This window comes from Vitis riparia, chromosome 14, assembly GCF_004353265.1.
Source record: "Vitis riparia cultivar Riparia Gloire de Montpellier isolate 1030 chromosome 14, EGFV_Vit.rip_1.0, whole genome shotgun sequence".
Classification (NCBI taxonomy): domain Eukaryota; kingdom Viridiplantae; phylum Streptophyta; class Magnoliopsida; order Vitales; family Vitaceae; genus Vitis; species Vitis riparia.
Genome location: NC_048444.1, coordinates 10138958 through 10154299, shown reverse-complemented (window position 1 = coordinate 10154299; position 15342 = coordinate 10138958). Strand labels below are relative to the sequence as shown.

At 38.2% G+C, this 15342-nt stretch overlaps 2 protein-coding genes across 3 annotated transcripts; one reads left to right on the top strand and one right to left on the bottom strand.

The window, feature by feature from the left end:
- The first annotated feature begins 74 nt into the window (after nt 1-74).
- LOC117929729 lies at nt 75-1180 on the top strand. Its single transcript, XM_034850115.1, has one exon. The coding sequence runs from the start codon at nt 233-235 to the stop codon at nt 893-895; it is 663 nt and encodes a 220-aa protein (XP_034706006.1). The 5' UTR covers nt 75-232; the 3' UTR covers nt 896-1180.
- Nucleotides 1181-1294: 114 nt separating this feature from the next.
- LOC117929728 lies at nt 1295-10755 on the bottom strand. 2 transcript variants are annotated; one of them, XM_034850113.1, is made up of 5 exons: nt 9922-10755; nt 9771-9835; nt 7556-9484; nt 2517-2643; nt 1295-2312 (listed from the first exon to the last, which is right to left on the bottom strand). In XM_034850113.1, exons 1-5 carry the CDS (start codon nt 10076-10078, stop codon nt 1576-1578), a joined length of 3015 nt encoding a protein of 1004 aa, XP_034706004.1. In that variant the 5' UTR covers nt 10079-10755; the 3' UTR covers nt 1295-1575. The 2 variants fall into 2 exon arrangements, with proteins under 2 accessions (XP_034706004.1, XP_034706005.1); XM_034850114.1 differs by lacking the exons at nt 9771-9835; nt 9922-10755 and adding an exon at nt 9634-9741.
- Nucleotides 10756-15342: the final 4587 nt, after the last annotated feature.

The following is a 15342-nucleotide window of genomic DNA, read 5'->3' as shown; positions in this document are numbered from 1 at the left end:
CACCCATAGAAGAACGTTGCGACTCCTAGTCGTAAAGGAAAGTTGAAAAGCAAATCTCTCTCCACTCTTTCTTTCTCTCTCCACTCCTTCTTTCTCTCTCCTCTCTCTCTTTCTCTCTCCTCTCTTTTATTAGACCGTTGTAAACTCAAAATTTTCATTGAAAAAAGTGCAACAGAGAAGAAATCAATAGCGCTGCCACAGAGAAAAGAGCACCACCTCAAATTCATTGCCGATGGCTGCGACCCACGCCTCTCTGCAACAAATCCATCAACCCAATCACCCTCTTGGGTCTTTCTTCGCCGCCCTTGATCCCATGTCTCTCATCCTCTCCCAGAATTCTGACCCTGATCGCCCCATTTCTCTTCAACTTACCACCGACTGCTACATCATGGAGAGGGGGCCCAGATACAGAGCATACGCAGAGCTGAGAGAATCCAAGCTGAGAAGGAAGAACGCCAGGCAAGAAGCCACAGATCATGAATCCAGACTCACCCCGCCAAAGAAACAGGTCAAATTTCAAGGGAATTCAAACGCCGGCGGCCGCAGAGGGTCCTCTGTTCTTACCCAGTCCGTGCCGGACTTCTCCGCAGCGTTGAGGAAAGAGAACCGGAAGCCAGCGAATCCGTTGCCGGCCGTGCTGGAGATGACGCCTCCGGCAACAAAGAGCTCGAAGATGTACTCGGTTGTGGCGAAATTGGGGGGGAGTAAGTCAGCGAGTGCAGGGGAGAAGAAAGGTGGAGGGGGTGGGCTCATGGCAAGGAAGAGCTATGCAAGCGTCGAGGAATTGAAGGGATTTTCATCCGCTGCGGCCAATGCCATCAATGGTGAAAACAGGGGAGGGAGAACTAATAACAGAGGGATTGGCAAGACTGTCTTGGGGTACAGACAATACTGATCTGGATTGTTTGGTTCTTTAGAAAATATCTTCATCTTTCTTTCTTTTTCTTTTTCTTTCAATTTATCTTTGGATTTTGTTTTGGAACCGGGTGGGTGGGTTTGATTTTACCTTTTTTTTTTTTTTTTTGTTCTTTAAACCTTTCATGAGAGATTGACTGGTCATGAATTTTTTTCTTTGTTGGGGGGAATGGTTTCTGCTTCTACTAGATTGTAAAGCTTTGGATGTAACTTTGTTTGGAATATGACGCAAATATACTAAAGAAGATTTTCATTTGGCATTGCACCGACTCGATTATGGAGATTTTCTATTCAAAATTTCTGGAGTTTTCCCCTTTTTCCCTATTTCTATTCAAAAATCTTCATCGTACCTGCAATCAATTGAGAGCTAAGAACGGAGTTTAACAGAATTCATAACCCTTATCATTTTGATTCAGTTCTCCTTTCACATGGCGGAGTTTCACCTTACGGCCTAATTAAAGTCGGCTACCTTAAAAGAAAGTTAAATCCAACAGAGGTGTAATTACAATGTCCATCTCTACAAAACCCAATATAGCTTCTGTCAATAAATAGCATCAATTTACACAAAAGAACAAAAAGCAAAAAGAGAAGGGCCAGCTTTGATTCAACTTAACAGGTGTGAGAGAAATCGCTTGCAGAGTTGGTGGTAGCGGGGCTGTATTAGATGTATGAGGAATTCAGGCTGCATTCCTTAAGATCTACCACGATTTCATCCACCAAAATCTGGAGTATGTCACTGTCAATTTCAGCCCCAGTTTCAAACCCCTCGATCTCAAAATCAGTCCATTTTCCCAAAGAGTGACTCATCTCCCACTCAATTATTTCATCGGGAATCCTCCCAGCTAAATCTGCCCATCTCCTAACCTCCTCAACAACTAACTTGATCAACTTCTCCCCATTCATCCACCATGGCAGTCCAGTCCATGCCTTGTATCCTGAATCAGAGTGGATGCAGTATTTTGTGTCTAAATATTCTATCACACTGTCAAAGAGGAACCCTGTAACTTGATTCCGGCCTTTGGTGTTATCCTCAAAGCCAGGAAAAATATCTGACTTTGTCCATGTAGCACAGGTAAGAGTTTCCAGTTCGTCAACTAGAAAGTGGCCAAGAAAACTCCTGCATCCATCTGAATTTGCTACAGCTGCATTCCCAAACAACAGTTCAGCATTCAAGATAACCTCCTTCACATGTGTGAGTTTGCTTCCACCTAATCTGGCACCAGCCAGATTGATGGCATGTACTATGCTAGAAATATAGTTGACAAGATCAGCTACAGCCTCACTACCAGTCCTCCATTTGCTCAACGAGGTTGCTGAATCCAAAAGATCTGTATCAGCTTCTGATGACTCTGGCTGATCATAGGAATAATCAATGGATCCAGGGTGAAGCTTGTGTCCTGTAATTAGAAGCAAAGATGGGAGACATTGATAAGAAAGCTTAGACAAGTAGAGGAGGAAATTTCAAATTGCAGGCAAGGAAGAAAAAATGTACTTGTTACAGAAAAATGAAATTCCCAAGGCCATAGTATATCCAGTCAAAACACAATTAGAAGTTTATTTTATTTGTATTTCTACAAGATCATGGAATTCAAGTTTCTTGCCTGAACTATCATCCAGACTGCTAGAGAAACTTTCATTCGAGAATGATGCCTCAAGAACAGATCCTGGGCTTTGATGATCACCATCATGTGAAACTGTAAATGAAGTCCCTTCTGTCTTTGCTTTGGCCTGAGAAGAGTGACAGAAACTAAAAATTGTGAGGTTGACATGTTCGTGAGCACACATTTGATTTGGAAGAGGATAACAGGATCAACCCAAAAAGGGATAACATGTGCTTCTAGTTAGCTATAATGCAAGCATGCAAGTAAAGATCTACTTTCCTTCCTATTATCTAAGCAAAACGAAAGGAAAAACAAAAATAATTGTAGATAACAATGCCAATCCAAAGCCAATGCTGGAAAACATGTCCAAAGGTAAAAGTTTTAGCCAATAAAAATGGCAAAACAAGGATATGCATAGAATAGATATACCTCAGCTGTTCTTTGCTAGTTATTGAATAGCTTAATCTTTGATTATGGCCTAGCCACATGGACACATGGTAATGAACTCAAAAGAGTCAATTACCTGGTACAGGCCATAAGAATCCTTTAACTCAGCTCTATCTAAAGTTCATAATACCATGTGTCAAATAACACTTAACATCCTTTTTCCCACCAAATTTGCCACATTCTTCCTAGCCTCACTCTAGACTTTTAAGCATCAGTTACCTGAATTTAATCACTCCTCTGGTCCTTGGTTTTTGTTACATAACCAAAAAGCACCCTAGGAAACTGTTACTAGTCATATGTCTGGATGTACTTTAAATTGCCACCCATCCATTCCTGAACTACCCATCCCTGTACCAAACAGTCCAGCACAATACAACCTTTTTCTTGGGAGTTTCAGTTTTAAACCAAGACACAACAAGGGAAGAAAGTTCAGTTTTCTTCAGATCGTCGCTAGGCTCATCCCAATTATAAAGGTACAAGATGGCTACTTTACATGGATTTCATTTTTTATTGTTTTTATGTTCCTAAGTATTTCAAGCGAGCTTGTTTTCATTGTGGAAAACTGGACAGATGGATTAAGAATGACTTAAGATGATGTGAAACCACCATAGGAGTCGATACAAACTTCAGTGCAAAGTTCAAGAATGATTAAAAATTTACAAGGAGCAAAAAATCATGATTATGAAATTTCACATAGAAACTCAAACCTCGAGGTACTAACCGCCCCGTAACAACCAGCACCAAGTAAATTCAAAGTACCATCGGTGATAGGATTCAAACCCAGGACCATGTGCCACCTATTGGGACCACACTTCCCAATATTCGCCCTGAGGTTACCTTGGCGGATGCACAATACCAATTTTTGAAGGCTCACAAAATAGCCCTACAAAGATATAAAAGGATGGAGTTGCAAATACAAGGATGAAAGATGCAAAGGGTCTGAAGACTTTGAACTCTCCATACTTCTTCACTTTCATGGGTTTCGATCTTCTTCTCTCATCCACCATTTCGGCTCCAATATTACCATTTTTTCCATCACCCATCACCCGAAGAGCTTAGTTTGGACATAATCTTAGGTTATCTCAAAGTTTCTATGTGGTTCAGCTAGTTTATTTACGAGTCAACCAAATATCGGACTCGTGTATCAGTCCAACCAACTCAGCCGAGTCATACCGGTCTCGACTAAGATTTTGAACCCTGTTCCAAATGCATCTTAATGATAGGGAGATTGAGGAGGTGGATTTGTTGATGGAACTCATTCATGCTGTTAGTCTACAAAAAGGCATGAGAGGACAGTTCATTGTGGAGGGAGGATGAGGAGGGCAGATTCCAAGTGAAGTCTTTATCACTCCTTACCTATTGAAGATTTGGAGCTATCCCTCCTCAAGTTTGAGGTACTTGCTCTATTAAGGACCCTTTTTTTTTTTTTTTGTGCATAGGAGGTGGTATAGGAGAAAATCATAACCATTAATCTCCTCACGAGGAGAAGGTGACAATGGTGAAGAGATCTAGTCCTTGTAAGGTTAGAGAAGAATCAATAAGTCACATTTTAATCCAATGTGATGGAATCAGACAGTTGTGCAACATCTTGTTGGCAATTTTTAAGCTGCAACAGGTGTTTTCATATTTGGTTCAATATTTATTGTTGGAATGGAAGGTTCAAGACTTGGATAAGTGACCAACACAGGTGTGTGAATGGCTCCCCTTTGCTTGTTTTGGTGCATTTGGAGAAAACAACATCCAAATTTTCAGTAAGAAAGAGATATCTGACCAAAAATTGAAGGAGATCTTTATCAAGTCCCTTTGGAGTGGTCTAAGGCCCTGTGGGAAAGAAGAATCGTAATTGTTGGATTTTGTAGATAGTTTAAATTGCGGGCAGTTGGTTTTATCTTTGCTGTGTCCTGGCTGAGTGCTATCATTTTCTTTCCTTTTGTTGCATTTTGTATACCCCTGATGCATGCCCCTTTTTGCTGGGGTCATTTAATACACCTTCTATTTGCCTACCAACAAAACAAAAGGGTTTCATTCCTTATTGATTGTCTTCCTTAAGGTTGAAGGCTCAAATCATCTAAATAACATAGTCTTCAATTGATAGCAACACAATTTTTGTCGAAACTACTGCACTTAAAACTTCAATCTTCCATGCATGCATTTGACAAAAATGCGAACAATGTTCCCAAATACAATCACTCTCTTCTGCTCCTTTTTCATCCAATTTTAAAATTTAAATACCGTATAAACAATAATATCTAATCTCTTAAAGCAAGAATATTCAAATTTTACATGAACACCATGAATTGTATTGTGTATCATAAGATGCATTTAGATTCAATACATACTAGCAATATGCATCATTTTACATAGAAATGAATTGACCAGGTATTGTATTGTGCAGTATAAGTTTTTTAACAAAAACGCTTCAAGGCAGCACTGAGACATTGGAGACCTAGCTAATTTTTTTTTGATAGGTCCATAGAAGAATAGATTAAAAAGCGCTAGCAAAAGTCGCAGCCAAGTACACATGTTGTAGACAAAAAAGACCTAGAGGCTAGCAAGAGAAAGAAGAGGAAAAGAAAATACAAGCCACCCACACAACAAACAAACCCAATCCCCTAAAAAAACTAGCCCAACCCTAAGCTTGACAATAAGCCGCCCAAAGCCCTTTTGAATCCACAAACCAGCAACAAGAACAAAACTGCAACTTCAAAGAGAAAAAACTGAACCCCCACTGCACCCTCCTTCCCCCTGACTATGAGAGGAGTGTCATTGTAATTCACCGAACATTCAAGCTTTTAGATTTCCCTCTTCAGTCAAGAAGATGAAGATTTCCTACTTCCCCTTGGGTCCTTAACCTCACAACCTTTCCTTGACTCCATTTTCTTCAAAAGAACAGTAATTTCCTTTTCAAAGCCCACTACTGGCAGCCCCAAAAAACTACTTAACTCTGCAAACTTGCTGGGTATCAACGCAGAGCAAAACTCCTCCCCCTCCAACCAACCGCCTACCTCCTAAGCCTTTTCAACCTCCATCTCCTCTTCCCTACCCACCACTTGCTTACCCGAAGAACCCTTCACTTCATTCCCCATGAGATCCAGAAGCCTTCCATCTTGAAGCATAAGGCCCAAGGGATACTCCGCCCTTTCCAGTCCAGCCACCCCATCACCTAGAGCAAAAGGCCCAACCATAGAAGAAGAGAGTATAGAGGATGATTCACCTTGGAAGTCAATTGCTTCATTTAAAAGGGCTTCATTTGTCCCGGAAATCCACCCCACCAAATCCTGAACCTCCGTCTTTAGGAGAGGGTCATCGAAAAGCTCCAAAGAAGAAACAGCATCCCCAGGGTTCCTCTGCTCATTCTCTCTTCAGAACTGAGAGAGATGGCAGCTATTCTCAAGGTTGCCAAAAATGAAAGCCTATCTAGCTATTCTAGTCATAAATTGACCTTTTTCATGCCATACTTAACTTCAATCCTCAAATTGCAGGAAAAAATATTTTATCACCACCAAGGTAATAGAAATGAAGATTTAGCACCACTACTCTCATCATGTGTGTTCACAATTTAGACACTTACATAGATCTAAAATATTTTTTTCTCAGTAATTATGGTATGTTTCCAAACATGTCAGTTGCTTCTCTGAGGCATGCACTGGATGATTGGAGATTTTGGTGTCCAAAGCACAATGTAGTCTTTCTTTTTCTCTTTTAGACAGGTAAACAACACAGTTACCCACCTCACTCCCACCAAAAGAAAGACCAATTGCCACCAAGGTGACAGATATTTTGACTGTGAGCCACCCTGAGCCTCCTCCTCACTTTGATCTCTTATTATGCACTAATGCACATCTACATTTATTAGTTTAGCTCATTGTATTATCTTGTTGCCCAAGGTTGGTTTATACAATGAGATTACTAATATTTAAACTTATTGGCTTTGTTGTAGTTGACACTTGCTGTTTTTGGCATGTACCTAAAACATGAACAGCTTGGAACCTATTTGATTATTTCTCTATCAAAACAACCAGCCAGTAACCCCATCTGATACTGAAAATTGAAAGCATTTAACATCTAATTCATGATTAATAAAGACATATTAGGTAAAATTAGGTGAGTGGATAAAAATCATTAGAAAAATATATAGTAATGGTAAACATTATCCAAAGAAAACAAATATAAATAACAAAAGAATCTTTTCCCTTTATTTTATAGTTAATTCCACTACAGTCATCATTGAAGTTTCAATATGGATATCATCATAGCCACCCTAAAAGAAACACGAAACAATGGGCTCTCAAAATGCTACCTAAGACTTTCCAAATAGCATCGCTTTTGGGGGATTATTTGGCAAAGACATAGGGGCTAAGTGTTCTCATAATCTTCCTATGTGCATTAACCTTCAAAAGCCGTAGAGAGCAACAAGAGTGCAAACTATGATAGAAAGGGTTTATGTGCGATGAAGTAATACAAGCTGGGAAATAACACATCGCCAAAGCTCTATAGCAAATAAAACACACATGATGATTTTTTTTTTTTTTTTTTGCTAGAACCAAAAGTTGGACAAGATATTAGCATGCAAGTAAAGAGAAAACACCAACCTGGAAAGTAACATTCTTCTTTGACATGTGGCCATTTGAGCATACGTGATCAGACGGATCCTTGTTACAGTAGGTCAAATTATCATTCTGGTTAATTCTAACTGCTCCATCATACTGAGAAACAGGCTTCTCTTCAGTTAAAGCAGATATTAACTCTTGGAGAATCATAGCAGGGGATCTCTTAGTTGGAGTACCTCCAGCTGACAACTCATCCTCTTCTGCAGAAGCTAATTCCTTCAATTTTTTTCCGAGAAAGGCACCTAAAGCATCTCCTCTCAAAGGAAACGATTTTTGAAAAGCTTTCTTTCCATTATCTTCATCCAATATTAACTTTCTCGGCTGAGAAGTACTATTACAGATAACATCACTTCGATCCCTTCTTTTCTCTCCCATTTCGGCAAGCATTCCAGTTTTGTTCCTCATCGGGGAATTAAATGTGAAACTAATAACATCAATTTCCTTATTGACATGGGCCCCATCACTTTCTCTTAGGCTGGCCTCTGCATTCTTGACACAGGTTTGGTTCTTAGGCAACCCTTTTCTAGTGCTCATATTACATCGCACATTTCCTTGATTTACTGACGTAGAATTCAGAAAACTTGCATTATCTACTTGCCTACCAACATTCATAGTCCTCCTCTTCCGTACTGGGGTCCTTGGTTGTGATAAGGAATCATCTTGCCTGTAACAAGTTTTTCCATCTGTGCCAAACTTGGTATTATTATCCACCTTCATAGCCATTCTTGGTCGGGTACGGCCACTCAAACTTCGGTTCAGAGAAATGTAGTCTTTGGCCCCACTAACAGCATTTACAGGAGATGCAATTCTCCTGCTTTGCAGATCATTTAATTTGGCCCTTGGTGGGGTTCTGTCCCTTCCAATTGACATTTGATTTTGTGTTAGAGTGCTATGCCTGAAGGCAACAGGAGATGACACATCTTTTTGAGGCTTGCACTGTTGGCTGGCCAGATGCCACTGATCTTTGCCTTCTCCAGAAATAGGTTTTCCATCCCTAAATGGTTCACTACGGGCTTGCATGTTTTCTTTTGCTTGAGAAGCAAGAGATGCATGTTGGTCAGGAATTTTCTTAAGAACCACAATTCTTTCTGGCTTGATTGATGATGGAATGGGCAGTCTTGCATTACTTCTATCTGACTCTTGAAAAGGGCCACTAGCCAAATGTGCAGTAGATGAAGCAAATACGGGTGCCTGTTCCACGACACTCGATCTTACATCCACAACATCTAGCAAATTACCACAATTTTTGCAAGAAGATTGTCCCTTCAAAGGCTTGGACGCACTGGCACAATAGCCAAATTGTTTTGACGGATCCAGTGACAGATCTGTTGTATTCTCCTTCATGACCTCACCCTTCACAGGATGTAGGATAGAATTCGAATAAGTAATTGCAGATTTGGCTCTATTTGTGGCTTGCAAACTGGGTTCCAGAATTTTAGTGGCAGCATCAATTAGCCGAGATGTATTCCTCCGGCTCCCAGACAAAATCCTTGGACTCTTTGCAGGAGAAGCAAGCTTTGGGTGGTGGTGATGCTTTTTGGATCGTGACAAGATGGTTTTGAATTGCAATGCCTCTGCACCAAATCTGCCCACTGCTCGCCTCTCAGTTAAAGCTGTCTTCTGAAGCTTCTGAGGTCTCGATTCATGTTTCGTAATTCCTTTCTCCAAATTCAAGTCTTCCTTATCAAACCCACTATGATTATTCACAAATTTCTCTTCTCTATCATTACAAATTTCAGAAATTGAAGCTGTCCTGGGCTTACTTCGTTGCACACTAGGCATTGATTCAAGACCCATTAACCTAGCAACCAAGCTCGGAGCTCCCATTTCATGTTTTTGCTCCATAGTATCTGCATTACGGTTCCCACTTTTCTTCACATTCGGGAACCCGCCAGTGTTCTCATCAGCAATCTATCATTTGCACAAGATCAAAAACCCAAAAATAAATTAAAAGAAGCATAAACCACTAATAAAAAATGAATTTTCCTCATCTTCTTATTTTAGTCTCTGAAAGATGAAAACCACATCCAAAGTAAGCTACATAGTTGAATCAGGCTTACTTTAGTGCGTTTGCTTGACTCATTAATGATGAAAAACCTAAGAAGTGACAAATTATTTTCTTTCCTTTCTCTACATTTCCACAGCAATCACACGTAGCAGAAAATCAACCATCCAAATCTAGGAACACAACGCATACCAGATGATGCTTGGCCATGGGCATCTTCTCATCGCCAAACTTCTTTGAAGCATGTTTTGCACGAGCTACATCAACATAATAATAAAAATTATTTTTTTTTCTCATTTTTAATCATAAAAATAATATACATATATAGAGGGAGGAGAGGGACCTGCGGGGAGCAATTTCTTAGAGAAGAGCTTCTTCTTGGCGAACCTTCGGTTCCAGTCGAAGAGCTGAAAGAAAATGCCTACACAACCACCAGGCCTTTGAGGCCGCTTCTCTGCAATAGCTAAAGAGGAGACCGCTTTTCCTGTAGTATCGTTCATCTCCGAGCCAAAATACGAATGATCTTAAACCCTAACTTCTCTTCTCAAATCTACAAAGCAAAAAAACCAGCATAGAATCCACATTCAAAAATAGGCCCAATTTTTCTACACAAGCTCCGAAAAATGTTTAGCACAATGCCTAAATCCTCCTCCAAATTCCATCTCCACAAACACACTCATATTATCTCCAAAATCGCATCCAGATTTTCAATGCCGTACAATCATTAGCACAAGCAACATCCGAAAATACAAGAGACCGGTGAAAGTCCCTGACGAAACGCAAAAGTCTGAAGAGAAAGCAACTGCACAGTAAACAGCTGCAAAAACGACGACCAGACTCACAGTACGAGACAGTAGTGTCTGAGACACAAACTTCACCTCTACATCTCTCCTCCCCACACACAATGACGAACTGCTACTGTACAAAAGGGATAACCAAAAACGTAGAGAGAGAAAGAAAAAAAAGAGAGATGATGTAGAACAAGGAAAAGTATTGAATGAAAAGACCCAAAAGAGAAGAGATAGACAAGAAATCAACACAAGCACAAAGCTCTGATGATTCGAGCCTTTTCCGAAACCCTAGAAATCGAAGCTCACGGCTCTGCCATGGCAGCAGGGAAAGAGCCCAGAGCTGCTGCATGCAACAGTGGAGGGAGGGGAGGGAGAGAGAAAGAAGGGGGTGCGCAGCATAAGCTTATAAGCGACAGCGAAAGCACCCCACGCGTCCTGGAGAGACGAGCGTGAAGACAAAAATGAAAACAGATAAATCGGGTCTCCTGTCTAGTGTTTGGTCTACGTCTGTCTGCTATCTTGCGCTGTCGCGAAGTGGAGGGTGGAGCGTGTTTTCATATAATATCTTCTTACTCGCAGACAGTAGTTCGAAACCTATACTCGCTCCAGCTAAGATCAGGGTGGTGTGAGGTCCACATTTCTTTTTCTGAATAGCGAGTTGTACAGCGACATATTGGATTCGAGTGGTGATCGGAGTGGGTTTTTGGAAAAGGTGAAAAAAGTGAATATTAAAACGACACGTGAGTCCCTATGAACAACCGGCAAGTTGGTAAAAAACCGAGGACGGTGTTTTGGCCGGTGAGCCGGGCGAGGGTATTTTGGGTACTTTCTGGAATTTAAGTTTCTGGCCGTTGACCAACAACTGGAGCCAAAGTCAAATGGTCAAAGCTGTCAGACTTTTTTTATCTAGCCTCTTTGGTTTTACGTAAATGGTGTGAAGATGGGAGAATATTATAATATCACTATGGTTATCTGTATTGCCTTCCAACTAAAATGTTAAATTTTTAAATATGCCCTCATAACCTTTCCTTGGAAGTTGACGTGGCATGCCATTATTCTACTATAAGAGTTTGGAAGTCGAGATTAAAATAAAAAATAAAAAAGGACCTAGAGATAGACATTGTAACTGCTATTCCGTTTAGCTTCAATATGAACTTGGGAATTTTACACTCTAAAAAACTAAAATGAGCCTACTATCATATCTCCATATATCTATATATACAACCAATTTTGATAATAGTGTTGATACACTAATAATTTTCTAACTAAACAAAACTTCAACAAATGTTGACATGGCACAAGCTATTAGCCAAGCATAATTGAGATTACCTTTACAAGCCCCCTATAATAAAATGGGGATTCCTTTGTTTGAGTTTGGCCTCGAACCTTAAGAATTGAGTGATTAAAAGCAATTTTGTAAATAAATTTGCTATTTGATTCGATGAAGGCACAAATCATATATCTAACTCCTTTTGAAGTACTTTATCATAAGCAAAATATAATTTTGTGTTATGATAAATAGGATTAGTAGTGAGTGAAGTTGCACTTTGGTTATCATACCAGATAATTGGTCTAATCCTCAATTAAAGGTTCATTTCTGTTGCTAAAGACATTAGCTAAATTAACTCAACTACTACATGAGTTAAAATCTTGATATTCTAATTTTGTGTTAGATTAAGCAACACTCTGTTTCTTTGAACTCATGAGATACAATTACCTCCTAAATATGCACAATAGTTACTAGTTGGTTTTCTATCATTTGGACAACTAATCTAATCTACACTTATGAATCCCATAAGATTTAAAGGTTTGTTTGACTAGAAATGCAAACTGTGAGTTATTGTTTTTTTTCAAACGATATCAATAACACCCTTTTATAAGTTTTTTAGTGGATCTATGTTGGACTTTGCTAGAATTGACTTAGCTTGCTAACTATATATGAGATATTAGGTCTTATCATAATAACATATCGCAAGGTTCCAATTGCACTTTTGTATAATGTTGGATTGTCCATAGGATCATCAATGATTTAGAGAATATTTTTCCAAAAGTGACTGGTGTTGGTAAAGGTTTTGTTGCATCCATCTTTGTTTTCTAAAGCAAGTGGGCAATATACTTAGATCGAAGTTAAATATAGACTTGTTTGATCTTTGAAGCTTCAGTTCCTAAGAAGAAATACAATGAACCAAGATCCTTTAAAAGAAAACTCTTATTGAGGTCATGAACTAATTTTGAAATTCTTGTAATGTCATTTCCAATAATCAAGATGTCGTCCACATATACTAGTAACATTAAGACTACCCCTTTGGACTTGTATAGGAACAAAGATACATCAAACTTTGACTTCTAAAAGCCTTATGATAATAATGCATCTTTAAGTCTATCAAACCATGCCCTTGAGGCCTATTTCAAACTATACAATGCTATATACTCAGTTTGCAAATATGATTAGTCTTAGTAGGATGAATGAAACCTTCAAGTTGACACATAAACACGTTTTATCGTAGAAAACCATTGAGAAAGGCATTGCTGATCTCTAACTACCTAATGTCTAAGCCTTGAGTTGCTACTAGAGTTAATACAACTCTAATGGTGGCAAGTTTGATCACAAGACTAAGTTTCTAAAAAATTAACACTTGGGAATCTAATGGAATTATTTGGCTATTAACCTAGGCTTATGCTTATTACGGGTGTTGAAATATTTGGATTACAATATTCCCAACCTTGAATCATTGGGGTGCATACTATTATAATCATAAGGATACTAGATCTAAGGAGTAGAAACATAAAACATGAAAGTTAGATTTAGGTATTCCAAAAACATTATCTATGATTTAGATGTTCCCAAATCAATTCCAATTGGTAAAGAAAATGACATGGATCTCAAATAAATTCACGATATTATGCCCAATAGCTCTCTCCTAGACATTGGCATAAGATAATAGTGGAATTCTCCCCTATACGAATGGAAGTTAGGGTTTGCTCTCTCTCTCTACATCCAAAGTGTTGGGGTGATTTATCTTTTATCATTAGAGTGATTTTTCCTTAAGAAGTGTACGAGTGTGCATGGTTACACATTGAACAAGATCTATAGAGAGACATGATTGGATGACTACTGTGTTGTCATGACTTCTTTAAGTTACTATGTTGCATGGGTTCTCAACCTTAAGAGAGTATTGCACTAATGTTTAGACCTTTAGTGACTTTGACTTATAGGTGAGATTTTGATGTGATTATGTATTCTCAATAGATTGATTAGTGTCTTAAGCAAGTAGTAAGAGATATTCTCAATAGAGACAACACGATATCTCATAAGTGTAAGACTGCATCTCTCTTTGGGTGATTCTAAGCATTTATAATCAAGAAATCTATGGTCATAGTAATTTTTTTAGTGAAATTTGACATATATAATTATAGACAAAATTATGTCAATTGATCATGATATAAGTAGGTCTGAGACTTAAAGATTTGCAAGATAATTATGAGAGATTCATAATGTTAAGATCAAGCCCTTAAAAGCATGACATGATTTAACAAAGTGATATTTCATTAATATATTTATATATTATGATTTATGTTTCCACTATTTTATCCTTATTTGCATTAATACTTATTTGAGCATTTAGGCCTACATCACTTACATTATACATGATTTGGATGCATTAAGAGTTACAAAGAAAATCCAAGTCATAGGTTATTTACAAGTTGATGAGTAGTTCACGACCAATTTATGGAACTAGGCAATCTATTAGAGGTTGTAATGCACCACCTCTTAATTGGAGAGATAACTTATCTCGATCATCAAGATGGGCTTCCCATGGTAACTTTACTAATGTCTATGGTTACACAATGGATAAAAACTATGGTGAGTCATGACATTAGCTATCGTCTATCGGATAGTCATGACTTCACCAAACTACTCTGTTACATGAGTTATCAACCTTAAGGAAATATTGAGTAAGTGCTAAAGTCTTCAGTGGCTTTAATCTACGGGTGAGACCATAAGGTGGTCATATACCGTATGGATTAGGTCACTATTGATTAAGGCAAGTGATAATAGGTATTTTTAAGATCGATACCATAATATCTCATTTGTTTGAGATAGTGTATCCTCTTTGGTGATCTTATGGACTTTTGATAATCAAATATGTGGTGTTGCAATAACTATTTTTATGGATTTTTTAACATATGCTCTTAGTGAATAGAGTATGTTTGTTAACCACATAATAGGAAAATCTAAGACGTAAGGATGGTGGAGGTAATCTTAAGAGGTTGATACCATCTATCAGTTAGATTACAAAAACTAATTCATGGGAGCTTGCATGTAGTGATTAATAGGATAGGCCTAGGCTTTATATCTCGATTTAATATTAAAGGAAATTATAGTACAATTAACTCTATGTAGTGAGATGTTAAGTCAACTTGAAAATTAGATTATGAGGAAATCGATATTTTCCTATGAATCCCAATGGTCACCACTTGATCTCATATTCCTTGGTGGCACATTATTCGAGGGATATTTAGATTCTTTATTCCTATGTATGCATAAGGGTGTTTTGGTAAATACATAAGGCTGCACAAGAGCTTATGAATGGTTTTTTTGGATTGAATTAATTAATTAATTAGAACTCAATAAGGATAATTGATTAATTAGGATCCAATGTAAGCCCAAGATGTGTTGAGATATAGCTCTGAAAAGCATGATATGATGTAAGAGTTTTAGATTCATTAATAAATTTATTTATTTATGTTTCTTATTCACTTTACTATCCCATATGCATTCATTGTAGCCAAGTTAGCCAAGATTTGGTTAATCTCTTGTTTTGATGATAATAAAATAAAGTTTAAATTAATGGTTATATTTAAGTATGATGGGCAAGAAGATCCCCTTAGAACCATTAAGAAGAGGATATATGGAGCAAAAGAAGGATTTAATAGGAATAAAGAAAAGGTTTGTCAAATTTATAATTAGG

What these genes read in the sequence shown, in the direction of transcription:
- LOC117929729 (XM_034850115.1), top strand. Translation starts at nt 233, where the DNA reads ATGGCTGCGACCCACGCCTCTCTGCAACAAATCCATCAACCCAATCAC.
- LOC117929728 (XM_034850113.1), bottom strand. Translation starts at nt 10,078, where the DNA reads ATGAACGATACTACAGGAAAAGCGGTCTCCTCTTTAGCTATTGCAGAG. An exon ending in TAAGAAATTGCTCCCCGCAG is followed by an intron (nt 9,836 to 9,921) that starts GTCCCTCTCCTC and finishes ATGTTGATGTAG; the next exon opens with CTCGTGCAAAACATGCTTCA. An exon ending in CAGTCTGGATGATAGTTCAG is followed by an intron (nt 2,313 to 2,516) that starts GCAAGAAACTTG and finishes TTCTAATTACAG; the next exon opens with GACACAAGCTTCACCCTGGA.